The sequence below is a fragment of the Genypterus blacodes genome, unplaced genomic scaffold (genome assembly GCF_046128005.1).
Source record: "Genypterus blacodes isolate CSIRO-AG114 ecotype Tasmania unplaced genomic scaffold, CSIRO-AGI_Gbla_v1 ptg000020l_1, whole genome shotgun sequence".
NCBI lineage: Eukaryota > Metazoa > Chordata > Actinopteri > Ophidiiformes > Ophidiidae > Genypterus > Genypterus blacodes.
Genome location: NW_027466833.1, coordinates 1,325,001 through 1,344,274, shown reverse-complemented (window position 1 = coordinate 1,344,274; position 19,274 = coordinate 1,325,001). Strand labels below are relative to the sequence as shown.

General features: G+C 47.3%; 1 protein-coding gene across 1 annotated transcript in view; it reads right to left on the bottom strand.

Annotated features, from left to right (window-relative positions):
- The window catches only part of LOC142991675 (cGMP-dependent protein kinase 1-like), a 78,448-nt gene that overhangs the window by 19,237 nt on the left and 39,937 nt on the right, over positions 1–19,274 (bottom strand). The window contains exons 4-7 of the mRNA XM_076141770.1: positions 10,886–10,991; positions 6,351–6,414; positions 1,770–1,847; positions 248–342 (exon numbers count right to left, since the gene is read on the bottom strand). Coding sequence (XP_075997885.1) covers positions 248–342; positions 1,770–1,847; positions 6,351–6,414; positions 10,886–10,991 — 343 coding nt within the window. The remainder of the gene's footprint in view (positions 1–247; positions 343–1,769; positions 1,848–6,350; positions 6,415–10,885; positions 10,992–19,274) is intronic.

Here is a 19,274-nt window from a genome sequence, read left to right as displayed (position 1 = left end):
GTCAGGATGAGTGAGTGGTGGCGAGGACAAAAAGGCAAACGATAAGAGGTGCGGAGGAAGAGCGGCGGGCGAATTAGAAACAATAGGTCTGCGCAACTGTAGGAGGGAAGGATATTAAAGGCTGAGGAAGGAGAAGGATTGAGAGAGAGGAGAGGGCGACAGGGGGAAAGAGGGGGGGAGATCCAGAGAAGAAAGGGAGAGTCAAATGAGAAGAGGCAGTGTTATTAGGAGGGGGGGGGAGTCGTACCCTTGCAGCGCCTTCTCGCCGAACCAGTCGCCCTTCCCCAGGCTGCGCAGGTAGACGGGCTCTCCGTTGGGCAGGTCCTCCCTGGTCACGTTCACCTGGAGAGGAGGGAGGAAGAGGGGAGAGGGTTTAAAGTGAGAGAGTGAACATCTGCATGAACCTGCTTACACGTCTCCATCATCACAAAATATACAGACGGCGTCTCAGAGATCCTCCCGCCTCGTCACCGGGGGAACACAGCTGCGGTCGTGTCTGCACAGGTGAGGCGTCACTGATCGCGTCGTTACCCCGGTGACGTGTGAGCGATGACACGCCCTCGTGCCTGTAAAACCTTACAGATCCAGAGCGATGGCGGTTCCATTTGAGTTTGGGAGGGAGAGTCGTGCGAAAAAGGTCGCTTGGCCTAATTAAGGGTCTTGTCTCAATCCATTAGTCAAGTCCTGTGCAGGTGCAGTAAAGCTGTCTGCACCTGGGAGACCGACACATAACTCAGCCTCTACTGGATCACAGGGAGGGGCAGAGGGCAGGTTAGGGGTGTGTGGGTGTGTGTGTGAGATGTGTCAGGGTGGTCAAGTGTTCAGGTCACTTGAGAGTGTGCGTTTGTGTTTCGAAACTAATACTAATATGCTATATCTTCATTCTTTATCATGATAGTTACATCCTGGACATCTGAAAGGAGAGAATGTGAGTTTTTCTCTGTGATTAAGCCACAATGAGAAAGTTTTACTCTTAAAGTTCTAAGTTAAAGTTCACTTATGTCATCAAAATGTTTGTTTCTCAACTGATTTTGAATTCAAATGCCTGTTTTTATTTCCTTGTCTTACAGGATCTCAGTCCAGATGAGCTCTCATGGTTGATTGATCAATTCTGTGTCCAGTCATTCTCATGCAAATACGACCAAGATGAGGATCACTCATGCATTCCTGAGGAAGATTCAGCATCAGTCAAGCCTCTTTCCCCCTCAGATTAACACGTCTACTCTAATGTGTGCATCATGTTAGGGAAGAGTTAATTTGAGGATGAGTGGGAAGAAAGGGGGAACGAACAAGAGAACAAGGAGGAGTGTGAAACAGAGAATAAGAGGCGTTAAAAAAGGAGATGTGAGAAAACGTGGAGAGGCTGTGGATGAGGAACGGGAACAAAGCCACCGGGGAGGGGGCGGCAGGTGTGTGTGCGGCGGCGGCGGCGGCGGCGGCGGGATGAACACACGTGTCAACAACATGAGGACATGAAAGCCCTCCGACGTGCCCGTGCTGGATGGCATCCGGGGTTAGTGTGTGTGAGAGCCGCGTTAATGACAGAGAGGAGATCTGAAAGTGGCTGCGTTCTGCTTTTAGATGCTCCTGCAGTCGCTGATGAAAGCCGCCGCGCTCCTCTCTCCCCTATACGGCCCTGACTGATGACTGCCAACTGCCAAATCATCACCCGCAGCCCCTCTCTCTGTGTGTGTGTGTGTGTGTGTGTTACCATGTGGGTCACGTTGCCCCGGCATGGAGATGCCCGGGACGATCGTTTCCGTCCTCACCTTTCCCTTGCTGATGATGAAGAAGGTGTCTCCTCTGGCCCCCTGTCTGATGATGTACTCTCCGTCTTCATAATGTGTCTGTCACGAGAGTAGAGGAGAGGAGAGGAGAGAAGGAGAGGAGAAGAGAAGAGGAGGAGAGAGTTATCCAGGCACATAATCATGATCTGTCCTGCGTTCTGCCTCAGAGGAAAGGCTTCCCTCTGGATCGCCTGCTGAGCTTTCTTCAGGGCTGCAAAGTCGCCTGAGGCTGAACCCCAGGGTGCTTCTTCCCTTTACTTAGAAGTAAAACTGAAACGTCTCCACAAAGGACAGACATGACTTAGTGTCCCCACAACCCTCACACACACACACACACACACACACATATCTGGAAGCAATCAGCAGCAGAGTGATTGTAAAGCGGTGATTTTACTTTGAAAGGTATCCGCTCTCACATTTATCTCAGCTAAATGTGTGAGCGGTGATTATCAAACGCCTTTGCTTCACTCCGTTTAATGCGGCACAAGGGCAATCTGTCCAAGGTGTCCGTTTTTGTTTTTCCACCCCAGTTGCATGCTGGGATACGATCTATGACCTTGAACACACAGCTCACAGGCACGTCGAGCGCAATATCTATTCACTCATCCACTTTTCATACCTGCTTATCCTGTTAGGGCCTTTGGGGTTATCCCAGCATGCACCGGGGCAAGATGAGCTTGGAGAGGACGATCACGCTCTCACACACACACCTACGCACTCAATTTACACTACTTTACTACACGGCAGCTCTCTTTAGCCTCTTTGGGATAAAAATGTCTTTAAATGATGAATAAGGCGTTTGGTGGTGTGATGTAATTCAAGGTGATGTAACCGAGCAGCCTAACCCCGATAAGACCTACACGCTGAAATACATCGCTTTTAACGATAGCGTTTAGGTCCCTTTGAAATATATCCTTTTCCCGACACAATGCGCTCCGCCTCCGCACCGGCGCGGCCCAGAAGGCGCTCGCTCGCTCCCTCGCCATTTCCTCTGAGATTATCTGATGTTTCCTCATGTCAGCTGACATTTGCCAGAAGGACGCTGTACTTTCACATCATTTCACCCATGAATGGCACCTTACAGCTTACTTCCCCCCGAGCCACGTGCATGCTGGTGTGCATGCTGGTGTGTATGTGTGTGTACGTGTGTGTACGTGTGTGTACGTGTGTGTACGTGTGTGTGTGTGTGTCGCTCATGGTCTATACATCCCAGCAGTCTCCCGGTTATTAGTGACGTTGCGGTGAAGATGTCTTTGTATCTTCAAGGACAACAGAAAATGGCTACAACTAACTGATCAAAAATCAATCAACGTGCACGACGATGCTGCACTCTGGAGGGCGAGAGGCGGAACGTGTTGGAGGGCAGCAAACTGTGTGTACCCAATAGGTAACAGAGTGATTTATGGGCGATATCGCCAAAGATGTAACAATTTCAACGGCCTGGTTCAGACGTGATTCCCATAAAAACGTATTCTTACATCCAGAGAGAGAATGTTGTGATATAGTTTGACTCACTAGGCTATGCTACAACTATACTGTGTGTGCTGGTGCGTGTTTGCTAATGAGAGACCCCCTGCTGAGGAAAGCCAAGCAGAATCGTTTTATTTTCGCCTCTAACAAACCCAAAGGAATCAATACACTCTCACATGATCTATTAGCTAGCAGCGGGTACTCCTTGTTGTTTACTATCCTGATGGATACCAGAGAACTCTATGGAAGAAAATGTGTTTAAAGGTCTCCCTCATTACCCTGTTAGCAGCTCTCTCACACACACACACACACACACACACACACACACACACACACACACACACACACACGTTGTCCCTGGCCCGATCCTACATTCTTATCTCTCATTAATTTAATTGGCGATGTAATGGTTCGCAGCGTTCACGTGGGTCTGGTTAGCGAGGCTCTGATCACGGGGGAGGTGAAGGTCGCCTGATAGCAGCCTGAGGTCACGTCAGGTGGGACGCCTTCAGACACCTTCTCTAAACTCGTCCACGGAGCTACAGCTTAGACAGAAGCACTCTTCTTCTACTCTCTATTTCTTTCCGAGGCAGCGGCTGAATCCTGTCCTCGCCCGCCTCCTCCTGCTAAAGTGAGATCCCACAAGTGCTTTATTTTCCTTTATGGACTTTATGGAGTCCTTCTCTATAAAGTGTGCCCTGTGTGTCTCCACCTCTCCTCTGCTGGATCCATCTGGGCCTACAGAAAGAACCCAGAGTCTAGATGGATCCTCCTGTTAGACTTAAAGCACTGAGGGTCTTACGATCAACTAAACAAAGCAGCTCAACCATGGATGGATTACGGAATGAGCCAGCGGGCAGTAGGGGGGCCACATAGGGGGGCCACATAGGGGGGCCAGGATGCTGAAGGGGAGCTGGAGCTGGAGCCTGATGCGTGACCAAGCTGTCATTAATTCCTCGTTTCTTTAGACAGAAGGGTCGGGTCGCTTGTGGAGAAAGCGTTTGTGCCCAGAGGCCTCTTGTCTCACAACCAGACTGCAGCCATTTCCTCCACACACTCAAGCAAAGCGGCGTTAAAGTCTAACTTTAATCCTAACAAATGTTCATAGCTGGGTGGTAACGGCCTCTCGGCGCTCTCAAGCACCATTACTGCTGTAAATGTTCATAGAATTTTGTCTGCCCGCATTGGAAATATAGACAAATAAAAACAAAAGGAGAGCTACGGCGTTAATACAAAACCATCTGCTGGCCTGGAAACACGAGGCGTGAAGTTTTAGTGGTCAATCTGTTTGTTAGGAGTGAAAAGCCTGAACTTTAAACTGCAGAAACCCGGCGAGGGTTTGAATAATTAAATGGCCTCTTTATCTGTTCCGCAAGGCAAAGGGATCAGGACTTTTACTTAATTACATGGGGATACACACACACACACACACAAGCACACACACTGCCCCCAGACATATAGGCACAGTCCGTATTTAAATGCAATCCAACGCCTCAAAGTCGGCAACAGATGTCGAATTTGCGACGGTGAATTTGTGTGTGTGTGTGACCGCATTACACTGGAGAAAATGTTAAGCCAAGTGGTGTGTAAACAGGTGGAAAATGGGATATTCAGAGTCATATTCATATTAAAATAGCAGCAATGTGCTTTGGAGTGATAGCCAAAGACAAGAGTGCACGGCTGAAACTCTCTTCCCTCTAAAATAACTGCTTATGATGGAGAAATGGATATAAAGTGAAGTAAACACACACGCACTCTGGGACTTTGGAATGAGTCTAAACCATCTGACCTCCACACATACGGCCATCAGGGGGAGGATCATCATCTCTGACCAACAATCATCTTTGTTTTCCTTTAATGACCCAATGACAGCGATCTGAACCATGATCAGGAGCAAGATGGAGTTTTAGTGTCAAATTTGGAAAATATCAAATTCTTCTCACTCTCCCCCCACTCTCTGTCTCTCTCTCTCTCCCTCTCTCTGTGTCTTTGCCTCTCTCTCTCTCTCTCTCTCTCTCTCTCTCTCTCTCCCTCCCTCTCTCTCTCCCTCTCTGTGTCTTGCCCTCTCTCCCCCTCTCTCTCTCACTCTCCCTCTCTCTCTCTCCCTCCCTCTTCCCCCCTCTCTCTCACTCTCCCTCTCTCTCTCTCCCTCCCTCTTCCCCCCCCTCTCTCTCTCTCCCCCCCTCTCTCTCTCTCCCTCTCTCCCCCCCCTCTCTCTCTCTCTCTCTCTCACTCTCCCTATCCCCCCTCTCTCTCTCACTCTCTCCCTCTCTCTCTCTCTCTCTCTCCCTCCCTCTCTCTCTCTCTCTCTCTCTCTCTCCCTCTCTCCCCATCTCTCTATCTCCCTCTCTTTCTCTCCCCTCTCTCTCTCTCTCTCTCGCTCTCTCCCCCCCCCCCCCCCCCTCTCCCCCGCCCCTCTCTCTCTCCCCCTCTCTCTCTCTGATATGTATTCCAGTTTTAAATTGTTTACTTCAGCCCCACATTCATCTCGGTGCTCTGACATGAAAATAATCTCAGAGCTGATCCATGGCAAACATGTCTTTGTCTGGCGTAAACATTACAGGCATGCATGCAGGCGGCGCATGAACCAGAGCCAGGGCTTCATTTGGCAGTTTTCTGGTTGGAGTTTTGCATTTGTCCGTTCAGCAGGACTCTTCATCCAAATCAACACACACACGCACATTTCCCTAATGGTGTTGGCCGATCACTTTCATTTGCCTAAACTCAGAACAGCAACATGCAAACCTGTGACCATTCAGACTCTGCACGGGGAATTTGCCTGTAATAAAATGACCAGAAGAAGAAAGAGTAAAGTGGAGTTTCCTTTCTGGCTTTGGCTAAAGACGTCCAATCAGAGAGGTGGCAGGGGAGCAACCAGTTAGATGAGCAGGATATTTGTAATTTAAGGATGAGAAATTGTTAGTTGGTGCCTTTCTGCCAGATTACAGGCCCTCTAATGCACCGTTCCAATACCAGGGATACATCTGCCACATTCTGGGCTCTTCCTCCTTTACCTCCTCTTCTTCTCTCTGTGGAAAATGAAAGCGAGTGTACATGTACATAAAGCCACAGGCGTGTGAATAATGCTCTTACCTCCTCAAGGACATCAGCCAGCTTGCTCAGAATATCCTCCTGCAGGCCGTGGAATGTGGGAACGCTGGCGAGGGGAGAAGAAGAAAAGGGAGCTGTGACATCATTCAGACAGCAGGAGAATGAAGGTGTGCATGTATAGGGCTTCTTATACCGGCGTGTGTGTGTGTGTGAGTGTGTGTGAGTATGTGTGAGTCCTCTGTGGCTCGTGAGGCTGCCAGCACAGATACCTGGTCGCGTCTGACCTCAGTGTGAGCAGCAGTGACCAATTTGACCAGAAGGTAAAGGAGAATAGAAGAATACATTTGCATCCTTGAACATGTATGTGTTTGTATGTGTGTGTGTGTGTGTGTGTGTGTGTGTGTGTGTGTGTGTGTGTGTGTGTGTGTGCATGTGTGTACTCGCTTTCATCGTAAACCCGCCACAGTCCCCCATCACGCGGCGGCGGCGGGAGGCGGCGGGAGGCGAATGTTTGTTCCGTTTGCTTCCCGGCAGCCTGACTGAATGCTATCTGACTGTTATCAAAGCGTACTAAATAAAACAGGCAACAATGTTTATCAAGGAGGAGAGAAAATAAGCCACGTTGGTGAACAAAGAGCTTATCTCTCCATATTAACTCTCTCTCTCCCTCTCTCTCTCTCTCCCCCCTCCCTTTCCATGTTTATTACAGTAATCTCGCCCATCTCTCCGGGGCCTGAGCTCTACTGTTCCTCCTTCCACTTCCTCACAAAAAAAAAAAAAAAAAAAAAAAAAGACGAGGCACTAACTAAGGCCGGCTAAAAACCAACAAACACAGCACTTCAGCCGCAAAACCTTTTAGTGAACGTAACGATCCTGCGGTTAAAAAGGTACAAATGTGTCTGTCAATCAGGCGTAAACACGAGGGCGTCATCAGCGCCTGATTAGAAACTCTCCAGCTGATCAATAAGGACACATTTCACTTCCTATTTTAGTGCGGGGGTCGATTTTGAAACGGAGAAAAGACAATGATCCCCTGTGACAACTGTGCACAATGAGTGAAAAAAACGAGTCATCTGAGGCCCATTGGCAGGCTGCAACAAGGCCAAACACTCACTCTCATACTGATGACGTCACAGAGGTAGAGGCATGTGACTGATCCACACAAACACCCAACCCTCCATCTTCTCCACCCTCTTATCCTTTGAGGGCTCCACGCCATCTCGGCATTCCTGTTCCAAAAGCTCTTATTTGTTCTTGTCCTCGCTCTTCAATCCTCTCACAACCCAGAAATCGATCCGCTCGGCCATCTTTAAAGCCCTCAGAGCCGCCGGCGGCCAAGAGATGGAGGAGGCTTCCCGCGAGTGGACAAGTGCGCAGGAAACAAGGAGACGCTCTGAGCACGCTCTGATCCGATACAGCCGGCTGCACCCACGGCATCGTCATAACAACACGAGTCTGATCAAACATGCCAACAAGCAAATTACAGCAACAACTCAGCTGTGAAATTATTCCCATTATCTAGACTTGACTTTGTTTGATTCATCATCTGGCTGGAATGACTGGATGTGTGTGTTCAGCGTCCGTCTGAATTATGAATCAAACTAACGACAACAACAACAGGAAGTCTCTTGTATCTGATTGTTCCAGCAAAACTAAGTAAAGTCTAAAACAGAGGAAGAGGAGAGACGATGAAGATGACAAACATCTGTGGTGTTTTGCGTTCACAGGCAGACTGAGGTTCACAGGCGGGTGCTTGTCACATGCATCACGGTAACGGATGCAAAGAAAGGAACCTCGGGAGGAAATATCACATTAATATTGTCACGCAGGAATAAAAACGTCACAACAAGAGCGGGCGGTCCAGCTGCGGTCCTGTCAGCAGGAAGTCACGCCGCTTCAGGTGACGCTCGAGGAAGCTGGGGGTTTAATTCCCGCCACCTTTAGGTAGAGGAACATGGAGAAACCCCTCTGGGAGCAATTGCAACACAACATGCGACACGCCCAGGAGCGCCGACAGGACAACGACACATCACTTCCTCCTTTCACAAGTGGCTTTGATTCATAATTTCCTGTGCTTTGTCACGTTGGCGGTAAATCAGCAGACAGATGGCGGTTTGTCTTTCCTCGGAGCGGCGTGTGGACGGATGGCTCACCGGGCCTCAGCACTGTAAAGCACACTGAGTGAAACACAGCTCCTGTGTTTGTAGTCTTTTATTTCCCTTTATGATGAAGTTTCCTGTTCCAGCTTTTCCTTTGCTGAGGCCAAATGAGTTTTTGGGGATTTAGAGTTTTGCATAAATTCTCATATAAAAAACATCACGAGTCTCTGCTCCACGATAAACAGAGCTAATGCAAGATTTTACAGCTGTAAACATAATGAGGGAGCGCCGTGTTTGTTCTGCTGCTACGACTCCATTATTAGATCTGCTTCTCGGAAACAAAACAGGATGATAACAATCCGTCTTCATAATGTGAATTAACAAATGTTGCTATAAATCTCAAATTTTCCCTGTGGATAGTTTGTCATACAGCACTCACACACACACACACACACGCACAGAGAGAGAGAGAGAGAGAGAGAGAGAGATCACAACATGTTTTCATCTTCTTGTTTTCTTCACAGGATCTACGTTTGCAGAGCTTTAATGTGCAAAACAACACAATTTGACTCTGGCGTGCAGCACCGCTCTTCACACGGAGTGAAAACAGGCAATTTTAGATGCTTTGTGTCAAAATGAATCTTTCAGTGCAGTTTAGGACCTCAGGTTTTGTACCGTTGACGCATATTCTCTGCTATATCTCCCTATAAGATGAGGTTCAGTGTATTCTTAGTGCCGTGTGCAGAGACACATGCCAGCTATGCCAGGAGAGTTGTGTCTTTTTTAAACCGGAAAATAAATCACTAAAAATAGTTCCAGACTGAGACAGGAAGTGAGAATTAATAAGGAGTTTTTATCTGAATCTGTATTTCTGTTTGCGTGTATCTTGATTTTTTTTCCGGTGCAGAGATATGAACACAAAGAGGTGAAGCTGCTCTATCCAGAGCTGTCAAAGTCACGGCCTGTTCCGCTGCCGGGTGGAAACTTCTCCCATTACATTGAAAAGCTGACGGGTTTCCTGTTTCCACCTGCCTTAAAATAACCGCCGTCAGAAAGTGAAAGAGCCTGATGGCCATCTCGCTGATTCATGAGGCTTTTGTCCTCAGAAAAATGAGCCCTAGCAGACGGAGAGATGACTGAGTGTGAACGCCACGGGGCGGCCAGGTGACGTGCTGCGTGTTTATGTGACGGCTCGGGAACACGTCACATCTGGAACAACCTGTGTGTTCATCCTATTCCTCCTTCATCCATTAAGTCCATTTATTTCCATACATAATAAGTAAATCATCACAACTTTTCATCAGCACATTTAAAGGGCCGATTCACTGATTTCCATATGAAAATGAGAGCAAACCAATGGCAAATATCTGCATCACAAACGGGTCGGCACTGTTCAGCTCATAGACAGAACCCAGGGTTATTCTCAGTGTTTATTCTATATTCTAAAATAGGGAAACTGGATGATCTGGGGAGACAGACGTGTGTTTGAATGAGAATCTGTTGAAAGTGTGGAAAGTGTGAAACTGTGAGCAGGAAACACGACAACTGTGGTCAAATAAAGCTTTTTAAAAACGTTTTGATAGTTTGTACAGCTACACAGATGATGTGTGTGTGTGTGTGTGTGTGTGTGTGTGTGTGTGTGTGTGTGTGTGTGTGTGTGTGTGTGTGTGTGTGCGTGTGTGTGTGTTGATACTCCTGCTCAGGCAATATCAGGGAAATGTGATATAATTTATCTCATTATCGTAACGTACAAGGTCTGGCAGGGGTGGGGGGGAATGGGACAGAGGAGAGAGGACAGGAGAGACCACAGAGAGGAGACGAGGGAGGAGAGAGGAGAGAAAGGAGAGAAAGGACAGAGGAGAGAGGAGAGAGGAGAGAGGAGAGAGAGGAGAGAGGAGAGAGGACAGAGGAGAGAGGAGAGAAAGAAGAGAGGAGAGGAGAAAGGGGAGAGGAGAGAAGTGCATCACAACCGCATCTCATGCATCCTGATCAGAACGGCAGCGCTCTTCTTCTCTCTCTCTCTCTCTCTACCCCTCTCTTCCTCGCCCCCTCTCTCTCCCTCTCGCTCCCTCGCCCCCTCTCTCTCCCCTTCTCTTCCTCTCCCTCTCTCCCTCTCTCCCTCTCTCTCTCTCTCTCTCTCCCCCTCTCTCGCCTCCTCTCTCGCTCGTTTGATGACTCTTTTATCACAAAGACTATGCAGCCAAAACAAAATGAGTTCTCGGGCCTTTAAAGTGATAATGGGCTTCTCTCAGCTCATCTGGCTTCTCTGCCAAAGCGTTATGTTTATGATATATGGAGGCGGACACAGGAGCGATGGAGCCCCATGTTGTTATTTCTCGGGGAAAAGAATGAAAGAGTGAAGCAACTTCTCAGAACGCTCAGAGTCTCATTCTGTTAATTCTTTCCCTTCATTTCAAATCAAAGCTCTGGTTTGGGGGCCGTGTGTGGTCTGGTTGTGTCGGGGACGGCTGCCGTTACCTTTTCAGAAACTCCATATACTCCGTGTGCTTGATGAGGCCCGTCCTCATCATGATGGTCTGGAAACATTGCCGGTCAATGGCCCACAGCTTCACATTTGTAAGAGCTGCAGAGGAAGATGAGGAGACATTAGCATCCACATGAAAGACAGTTTGAACCCTCAGGCAGCCGGGATAATAAAGCGGCTCACGCATTCATCACATCGCCCGTGTGGCTGCAGGAAGCTCGTTTTATATGCAATTAGAGCGCATGATGGTCAGTAAATTCAGTAAATAGTCAGTAAATAACCAGGATCACTGCATTAACCACTAACGGGAATCATGCTGTATGGATTTCCACTTTCCTATTTCAATTCAAGCTTTTAATCTGAAAGTCTTGTGATACAAAAACAAACAAATTGATCTCCTCTCTCTGGCTGCTGCACCTGTGGGCAGTCGTTACGTTTACACCTCCTTTCAAACGCCAATTAAACTGCGATCAAGGCCATAAATCGCCTTTTTTTCCAAATGTCATGTGCGTCGGAAATTGGCCCAAATCAAAGCAGAGACTCAGAGTGTGGAACTGTAAATCCATTCATCAAAGCTGTGTGGATTTCCCTGGATGGCCTCTAACTGTGATTAGTGCCGTGCGTCGCGTCACGGTTACTCAGAGAGCAGCTGACTCTGTATTGATTCCGGTCATGTATGCGCCCGTAATCACATTTTTGCCTTTAAGTACGAACACTCAAGAGTATTGAATGTGTCTAAAAAACGTGCAGGCTGAGTGAAAACGGGGCGTTCCAGGATGTTAACCCTGAGTCACATGATCGACTTTGAGGAGGATGTTGATACCAAACTATTACATAAATAAAATGCATATCTTTAAGGCTGAATTGAAAGTTTTGCTTGGATCTTCTGTCCTGAACAACAGAACCTTCAGCCCGACATGTTTCCTCCAGCTGCTGATCAGACCTGCAGAACAAACAAGATGAATTCTGCACCATTACTCTTCATCAGTAGCTGTTGCAAATTGGGTTTTTTTTGGGAATTCTTTGCATGAACGCCTCACTGCCAGTTTGCTCTCCGACAATTTAATTGTTTTGCGGTCAAGAATCTGACTTGGAGCTCATTTCCGTCCATGTTTGGTGCGATTTGAATCGTTTGATCCCAGATATTCAATTTGGAAGTCACAGGGATCCAACCAGAGCCAAACCGAACAAATACACATGTTTGGGCTTCAGTATCACACACATACACACACAGATGTTGTTTTTGTGTTTGTGTTGTGCCACTGTGGAGCATCTTGGTGATGTGTGCAGAACATTACACAGGTAATGAGCTCGTGTTAATGGCTTCTAGGAAGAGAAGAGAAAAAACTGAGAGAAGAATCTGAGCGAGAAGCTAATTAAGCCCCAGAGTTCCTCCAAGAAAATAACTTCAGCCACGTCATGTTTGTGCTGCAAAAGCTTTTTTTTCATAAACTATTAAAGTCTGATTTCCATTTAGATTTGTGTTGTTGATGTTTCCCATCAGGTCCTCACTTGTTCACTTAGATTCAGAGCAGCACAGACAGATCGTTACTTCAATAACAACAGGAAAGAATGAGATCTATTAATATCAAATAGCTGACACTATTACAGCTTCATCAACCACACACACACACACACACACACTCACTTGTTACAGTTTCCTATTATACCAGTGAAGATATTTCTGCATAATGAGGTCATTTTGCCCATTTTCCAGTTATTACATGAGTTTAAACCTGTAGATCCGTATTACAGCTCCGGTACAAATGACTGCTCGGTCCCACAGTGGTGATGTTGGTGTGAGTCATTACCTTTACATATTACTCCTGTCTGAACACACACACACACACACTCACACACACACACACATGCATACATTCTCTCACACACCAGCAGGTTGTGGGATCCATTTATATCCGGGGCCAAAGCTCCAGAGAGACGCCCTCATTAGACAGCCTGCCGAATCCCCCACACACACACACACCATGACATGCAGATGTCTCGGACACAGAGCGCACACACACACACTGCATACTTGCCCACATCAGACACACACAGATTCCTTCAAAGCACCTTTAATAACCTTTAGATTTACTTATTTGAGCGTATTGTAAACTCAATTTCGACAGTTCAAACGTGGAAAGCAGCCGTTTGGTGTCACGTCCTGTGAGTTACATAAGACAAAGATGTTTATACACTGTGCTGTATATACAAAGATGATATCCAGGATATAAACTTGCTTTCTTCCTTCACATCTCAAGATTAGAATCAGTCTTGGAAGAGAAAATCCACAAGTTTTCCATAACCTTTGGGTATGTTTCATCAATTCCCAAATCCTGTGACGAAAGCTTGGCCCACTTCCACTTTGCCCCTACAAGTGGACGCAGAGGACGCTCACACACGCACACATGCAAACGCAGGTTCACAAACAGATACCAGCATCCAAACACGCATCTGTGGCTTTCATAGCCCTCGCCTCCTCATTCCAGCTTCCCTGTGGCGTCATTAAAAACAGATTAAAGGGCAAAAACTGAAATCTGGGCTGCAGTTGTTTCTTATCAAGGCGACGGAGCAGAAAGGTGAAGTTTAAACTGCAGATCCAAACTAGCTTTTGCACACGGAGAGAAATTACGAGAGCTGCTTTCTTCTGACCCCGAAGCAACAATAGTGGGCGGCAAAGACATCATTGCCCTGCACGCATCAGAGTGTTCCTGCCAGGAAGTGTGAGCGTGTGGGGCGCTGGGAAATAAGCTGTGCAGGAGCCTGCAGCTCGCCGCAGCAGGTAAACGCATTATTGGGGAGACTTGACTAAATTGCAGTGAGGCTGAGGGAGCTAGTTATCGTGTAGCGAGAGGTGCAAGATGAATGTCTGGATGCTGGCAGGCTGTCGGCCATTAGTCTCACAGCTTTGGTGAAGCAAGAGACCTGGGAGCGCTCCCCCAGGCAGCACCGGAGGGGAGCGCGGGATTCCAGGGGGACGGGATGGGAACGCCGTGTCACTCCGGGGGGCTAATGGGGGATTCACGCTTCAGACAAACACCTGCAAGTATGCAGTATGTATCTATACAAGGACACGCATTTCAGTGCAATCCAGTCCACGCGTTTATGACATTTACGCCTGAAAGGTTTCCAATTAGTTGAAATTGAAGTAACCGCTTCGCTCAAATAGGCAAAATATGTAATATAAATGAGAAAAACTAAACAAATAGTGTGTGTGGGCTTGTGCCCTGCGGGGGTGTGTGTGTGTGTGTGTGTGTGTGTGTGTGTGTGTGTGTGTGTGTGTGTGTGTGTGTGTGTGAGCTCTGATTCGATGGTGTAACTGTTTGCTCTCAGTGGCGTAACCCTGTAGAGTACAAACAGCATCCTGAGGCGGTGAGCAGGGCACAGAGGAGGCAGAGGGTTCATCATGAGAGCACTGTGATGAAGAGTTACCGTCTGTGACTGTTATCAGGGTTTGAGTCACCTCATGTGTACACAGATTTACAATACGCCTTCACTTTAGCTCTAATTACTTCTTTCTAACAACACATGGTGATGGTTCCATCAGAGTCCCTGATCTCCTCAGGGCCCTGGAGGTTTGTAATTGGCAGATTTAGTGGCAGCTGCTACACACAAAGTCCCCCGCCTCCCTAAATTCCTCTTTCTAAAGTGATTGTGATCCTCCTCAAAGTATACATCGGCTATTCATAGCCACGCCGCCCGTAGCCCGAGCACTCCATCATCACCGCTCGACCCTGCTCTCTCTCCTTCTCTCTCTCACCTCCCTCCCCTCTTGATGGAGTGATTGTAATCCCTCACCTTTCGGTCGCCTCGTCAACAGATCAATGGTGTTGATTGTGAACAGTGCCGAGCTCTCTGTTCATCTGTTCATATCTTCTGTCAAACCATACGAGCAAGAGAGAGAGAGAGAGAGTAAGAGAGAGAACTGGAGAAGTAGCTCAACGTGATACGAAGGAGACGGAAGGAAAAAGTCGCTTGTTCAAGATTGTGACTGCCTTCATCAGCCGGAACAACTTTATGCTCAAGTCAAGCAAATTTAGTCCTTATAGCCCCAAATTTGCTTGAGGAATTAGGATGAGCACTATTAATCCTTGGGGATTTACGTCCACAGAGGTCACGGCTGCCAAAACGTAAACAAAACAATGATTGATTTGTGTTGTTTGTGGCTTTGGAACGACTCGGTTATCTTTGAAGAACAGTCCGCGTCTGCAACCGTGACGATTCCAACGAAACCGCACAGTCTCGGCGACGTGCACGGCTGCTAAAAACAGACAACACCTGATTCCCCAGAAATCAAGCGTAGGCCGAATGTGACACACCCCCGTACGTCTCTATGTTTGAGTGAAAACACGTGGATGAAGAATTGACGATAATATACGATCTCGCTCCTTCAAATTCATTTCAAATGATGATGATGATGATGATGATGACGTGTTTGCGTAATGTTTGGTGTGATTTCCACTCATTCTGCTCCGTCTTCCACTCTAGAATCTCATTTTTCAAACATTCCACTCCCCAGCAATCAAATCATTGTAGCGGGGGGAAATTGTGCGGGGAAACCTGGGGAATATTAATCAACACGTGTCCCCGGCTGAGAATTTCGCGCTACGTTATCAGGACCTGCTGGAGTGTGAATGATCATCTTAGTGCATGTATATGATTAACCCAGGGCGAGGCAGAGCGGAGAGGAGGAGGAGGAGGAGGAAGAGGAAGAGGAGGAGGAGGAGGAGGAGGAGGCAACGTCTCCAAACAAATTAGTGGGAGAGCGCACCAAAGGAATCCTCCCCGTCTGGAATCTCACTGTTTGGGTTGGAGGGCATTTGTGTTCAAAAGTTCCTATTACAAATGTTTCCTTATCAACCCTCCTTCATTCCTGTGACATCTAAGAACATCAGGCCGTCCCCTCTCACAGGTGGGGGAGGAGAGCTTCATCTCTTCTTCTCCACCCCCCTCAGTCATTAATACCGTGTTTGATTACATCTGGATGAGCTCTTCAGGGACACGGAGAGAGCGAGGACGAGAGAGCATCACAGGTCATTAATGCCGCTCCACAAACGCCACCATATCGAAGGAATTGAATGCGAAATCATGTCTGCCGCTACAATTGCTACTTCAACTGACCTGTAAGTACACAATCAATCAATCAATATGACACTGCGGTGATGAGGTGAGGTAATGAGGGATCAGCCGGTCCTCTGAGAGTCTGTGTAGTGTTTATGCTCTTTACACTTTAGACTTCTGTTTCTTCATGATATAAAACTCAAACATCATGCCCAACACAATTAAGCTCAATATTTAGACGTTTGTTGACTTTGTTCCACACATAAAGACTCCAGTCTGCTGTTTAGGGACATTCAGGGCAAAGAGCCGCTTGTAAGGATCAAACTGCGTCAATTCGGACTATGGTCCTCTATCCTGTTCCACCTTCTTTCCCTTCTTTTTATCATTAAATGAATTAAAGCCGCTTCTCCAACTACCAACTCCCTCTGCATCTTAAGAGACATTTTCACTGATGTGCCCCCTACTGGCATGAAAAGAGCACAAGGACTGTAACACATCCACCTGTTCAAGGACGTTCCTGATGTTTCTTTGATACTGTCTGTCTTTTGAAGTAAACGTGGGGTCTTAGATGAGATCTGACTCAGGCTCCAAAGAGTTTCCATCTTGTGCACGGGATTACAATCTTATCTCTTCTAACACATCACTCAGAGAACTGTGAATTCCTGGAAATTCCATTTTTGCCACCATAATCCAAACCAGAGTCAGTGAAGCCTCCATTCTGCTCTGGACATAACCTACATTCTCAATGGTTTGAATACTAAATGTAGCGGTCGAAGGCCTTATTCTGGCAAGATATAAGCACCTTTGGTAGACATGATCTGACGAGCGCTGGAGCCTCGTATGTCTTCATTAAAAGCATATCCTGCACCGAAGAATGAAAGTCGGATTGGTTGGGATTTCCTGAGGAATGCAAAGTTTTTCCCAGAAACTCTGGAACTTTGGGCTGAAACTCCTCAACTTTTCTCCTCATACTGTGGTGATTGACTAGCTTAATCAGATGCGAGCTCCAGCAGCCAGTCGCGTTGGCCGACACTCGCCCTGTGTGGGAGATGACAGAGTCGAGTCGGCGGACGTGTCGCGGCAGCTGCTCAGGGAAAAGAATACAGAGCGAGAAATCCTTCCATCCTTCCCACCCACAGCGCTCACCCACATCCTGGGAACGGCATACAACCACGTTGCTCCTCTCACAGCAGCGGCGGCGTTATATTATTTTTGTTCCAGAATACAATGCCAATCATTAAGAAGATATAAATATTCAAATGTGCGGTTGGAGCAGTGATGCTTGGAAGCGATCTGTCTCTGCGCCACCTTGAAGAGGAATACGTGAAGAGCTTTTGCCTTTTTCTCCCTCATCCCCTTTACATTGACAAACCTCACTCCAAAACCTTTATTCGTCAATTAGGGCCCAGTGTGTTTGGAGGTTGGTTGTAAACATTCACACACACTTGAGGCGAGTCTGAGTTTGAAAGAAAAACAAGGCCTTCCGTCGCCCTGAAAGGAACGCGGCTCCATCTGGAGTCAGCTCCATCCATGTCTGAGAGAGGAAGAGTTTCTAATATTATTCATAAGCGAGGCCATGAAAACATTGCAACCTGAGGAGCAATTTGGAGCCAGTTGGTCTGTTTAGTGAATGCTAAGTATTACATTTGTTTATTCCTGTTCTTTCATCTAGTCTGGGTTTTGATATCAAATCTAGGGGTCTGCATAAAATTCTTTGAGGCCTATCGAGCAGCAGATTAATATGATCAACACGATGAGCATCACAGTCATATGAGAGAGTATCACAGTGCACTTTCATTCAGTTCACACCAAAGAGCCCCACGGTCCAGAACCTACAAGTCCTGATCCAGTTTATGAGCTCATACTGTGGGGCAGGAACCGGGTGGCGCTCACCAGACCGAACAGAAGATGATCGAAGGCGCCGGAAAGCTGCGGGGAACTGCAAACTGAGAGCTTTTCAATCAACGGCTTGAAATTAAAAAGTGTTTCTTGCTGCATTTGTTGGAACGCAGACCGGCCGAATCGAATCCAATAGATGGAGATGTAACGCTCAAGGAACCACATAAGTCCAACAATGTGCTCTTTTCGCTTTAAATTTAACATAGAAGTTCAAATAAAACACAAAACAGAAACATCTTCACACACGACAGATGCTTTGTGTGAACCGCAGCTGTCGGGCTCCAACAACAACAGCAACAACAACAAAAGCACCATTCATCCCCCAAACACAGTCTCAGTTCGGTTTGTTTCCACACAGCAGCCAAATGAATAAATGCAGAGGAGACATCTGGAAGCTACCAAACAACCTGCAACCCTTCGCTGACATATTTCACAGCAGCACGTGTCTCCCGCTAATGGACATGAGGGTTACAGACGAGCGTCGCTGGCGGAGGAGAGGAGAAGCTACACACACACAAACACGGCCAGCAGTCATAATTAAAGAGGAAAGAACAGATCAATGCCGGGAGTTCCAATCCGTAAGATGACCGAAGGAGCGAAACAGATGAAAGATAACAGCTACACGGTGTGACGCCTCCGATCAGAGAGGAACGTCGTCCTCAACCACTCCACCCAAACCCGCGGGGACGCCCCCGACGACAGATGTTTCAGGGCGAGAAAAGACGGCTATAAAGGAAAGAAATGAAACACATCAAAGAAGCAACAGCCACGATCCTGTTCATGCATTATTCCTTTGAAACCCTTTTAATCGGCACCGTCAAGTTATAACAGGCCGACATCTTCTCTTTCACTAATTATTCATTAAAAGGCATTCTTCTCTCTTCTCTCTTCTCTCTTCTCTCTTCTCTCCACTCTCTTCTCTCCTGCACAGATTCAATTTCACAGTGTCGTTGCTATAAGCTGTGCTGATGAGCTCCGTGATGAGGAGGGAAAAAAGAAAGAGCTGCTTCGAGAAACCACTTTCTCCGGCGGGAAAATATGACATCGTCACCCCGCACAGGAATGCCAATAAAGAATTACCTGTTAGGGCGTAAATTGCTTTTCTCTGAGGTTTATGAGATACATTTTAATTGTTTGTTGTCCCAAAGTCATTACAGACAACCAAGCAAAAAGTATTTCACCAACGGAGGAATTGTCTTTGAATAAGCTGATGGATTTCATTGTTCCAGACTGGAGAGAAGGAAAGGGGAGAAAATGAATTTGCCTTGGGGGGGGGGGGGGCAGATAAGGGAGTGGAGCTGACCGATTTCTCACCGTGAGATTCAGTGGAAATATGCGATTGGTCACACATTCAGTTTGCATGGAGATGATGTAAAAATCCTCCCGCCAGACTGGCAGCTCGGTGTGTAAGCCGGTTACAAA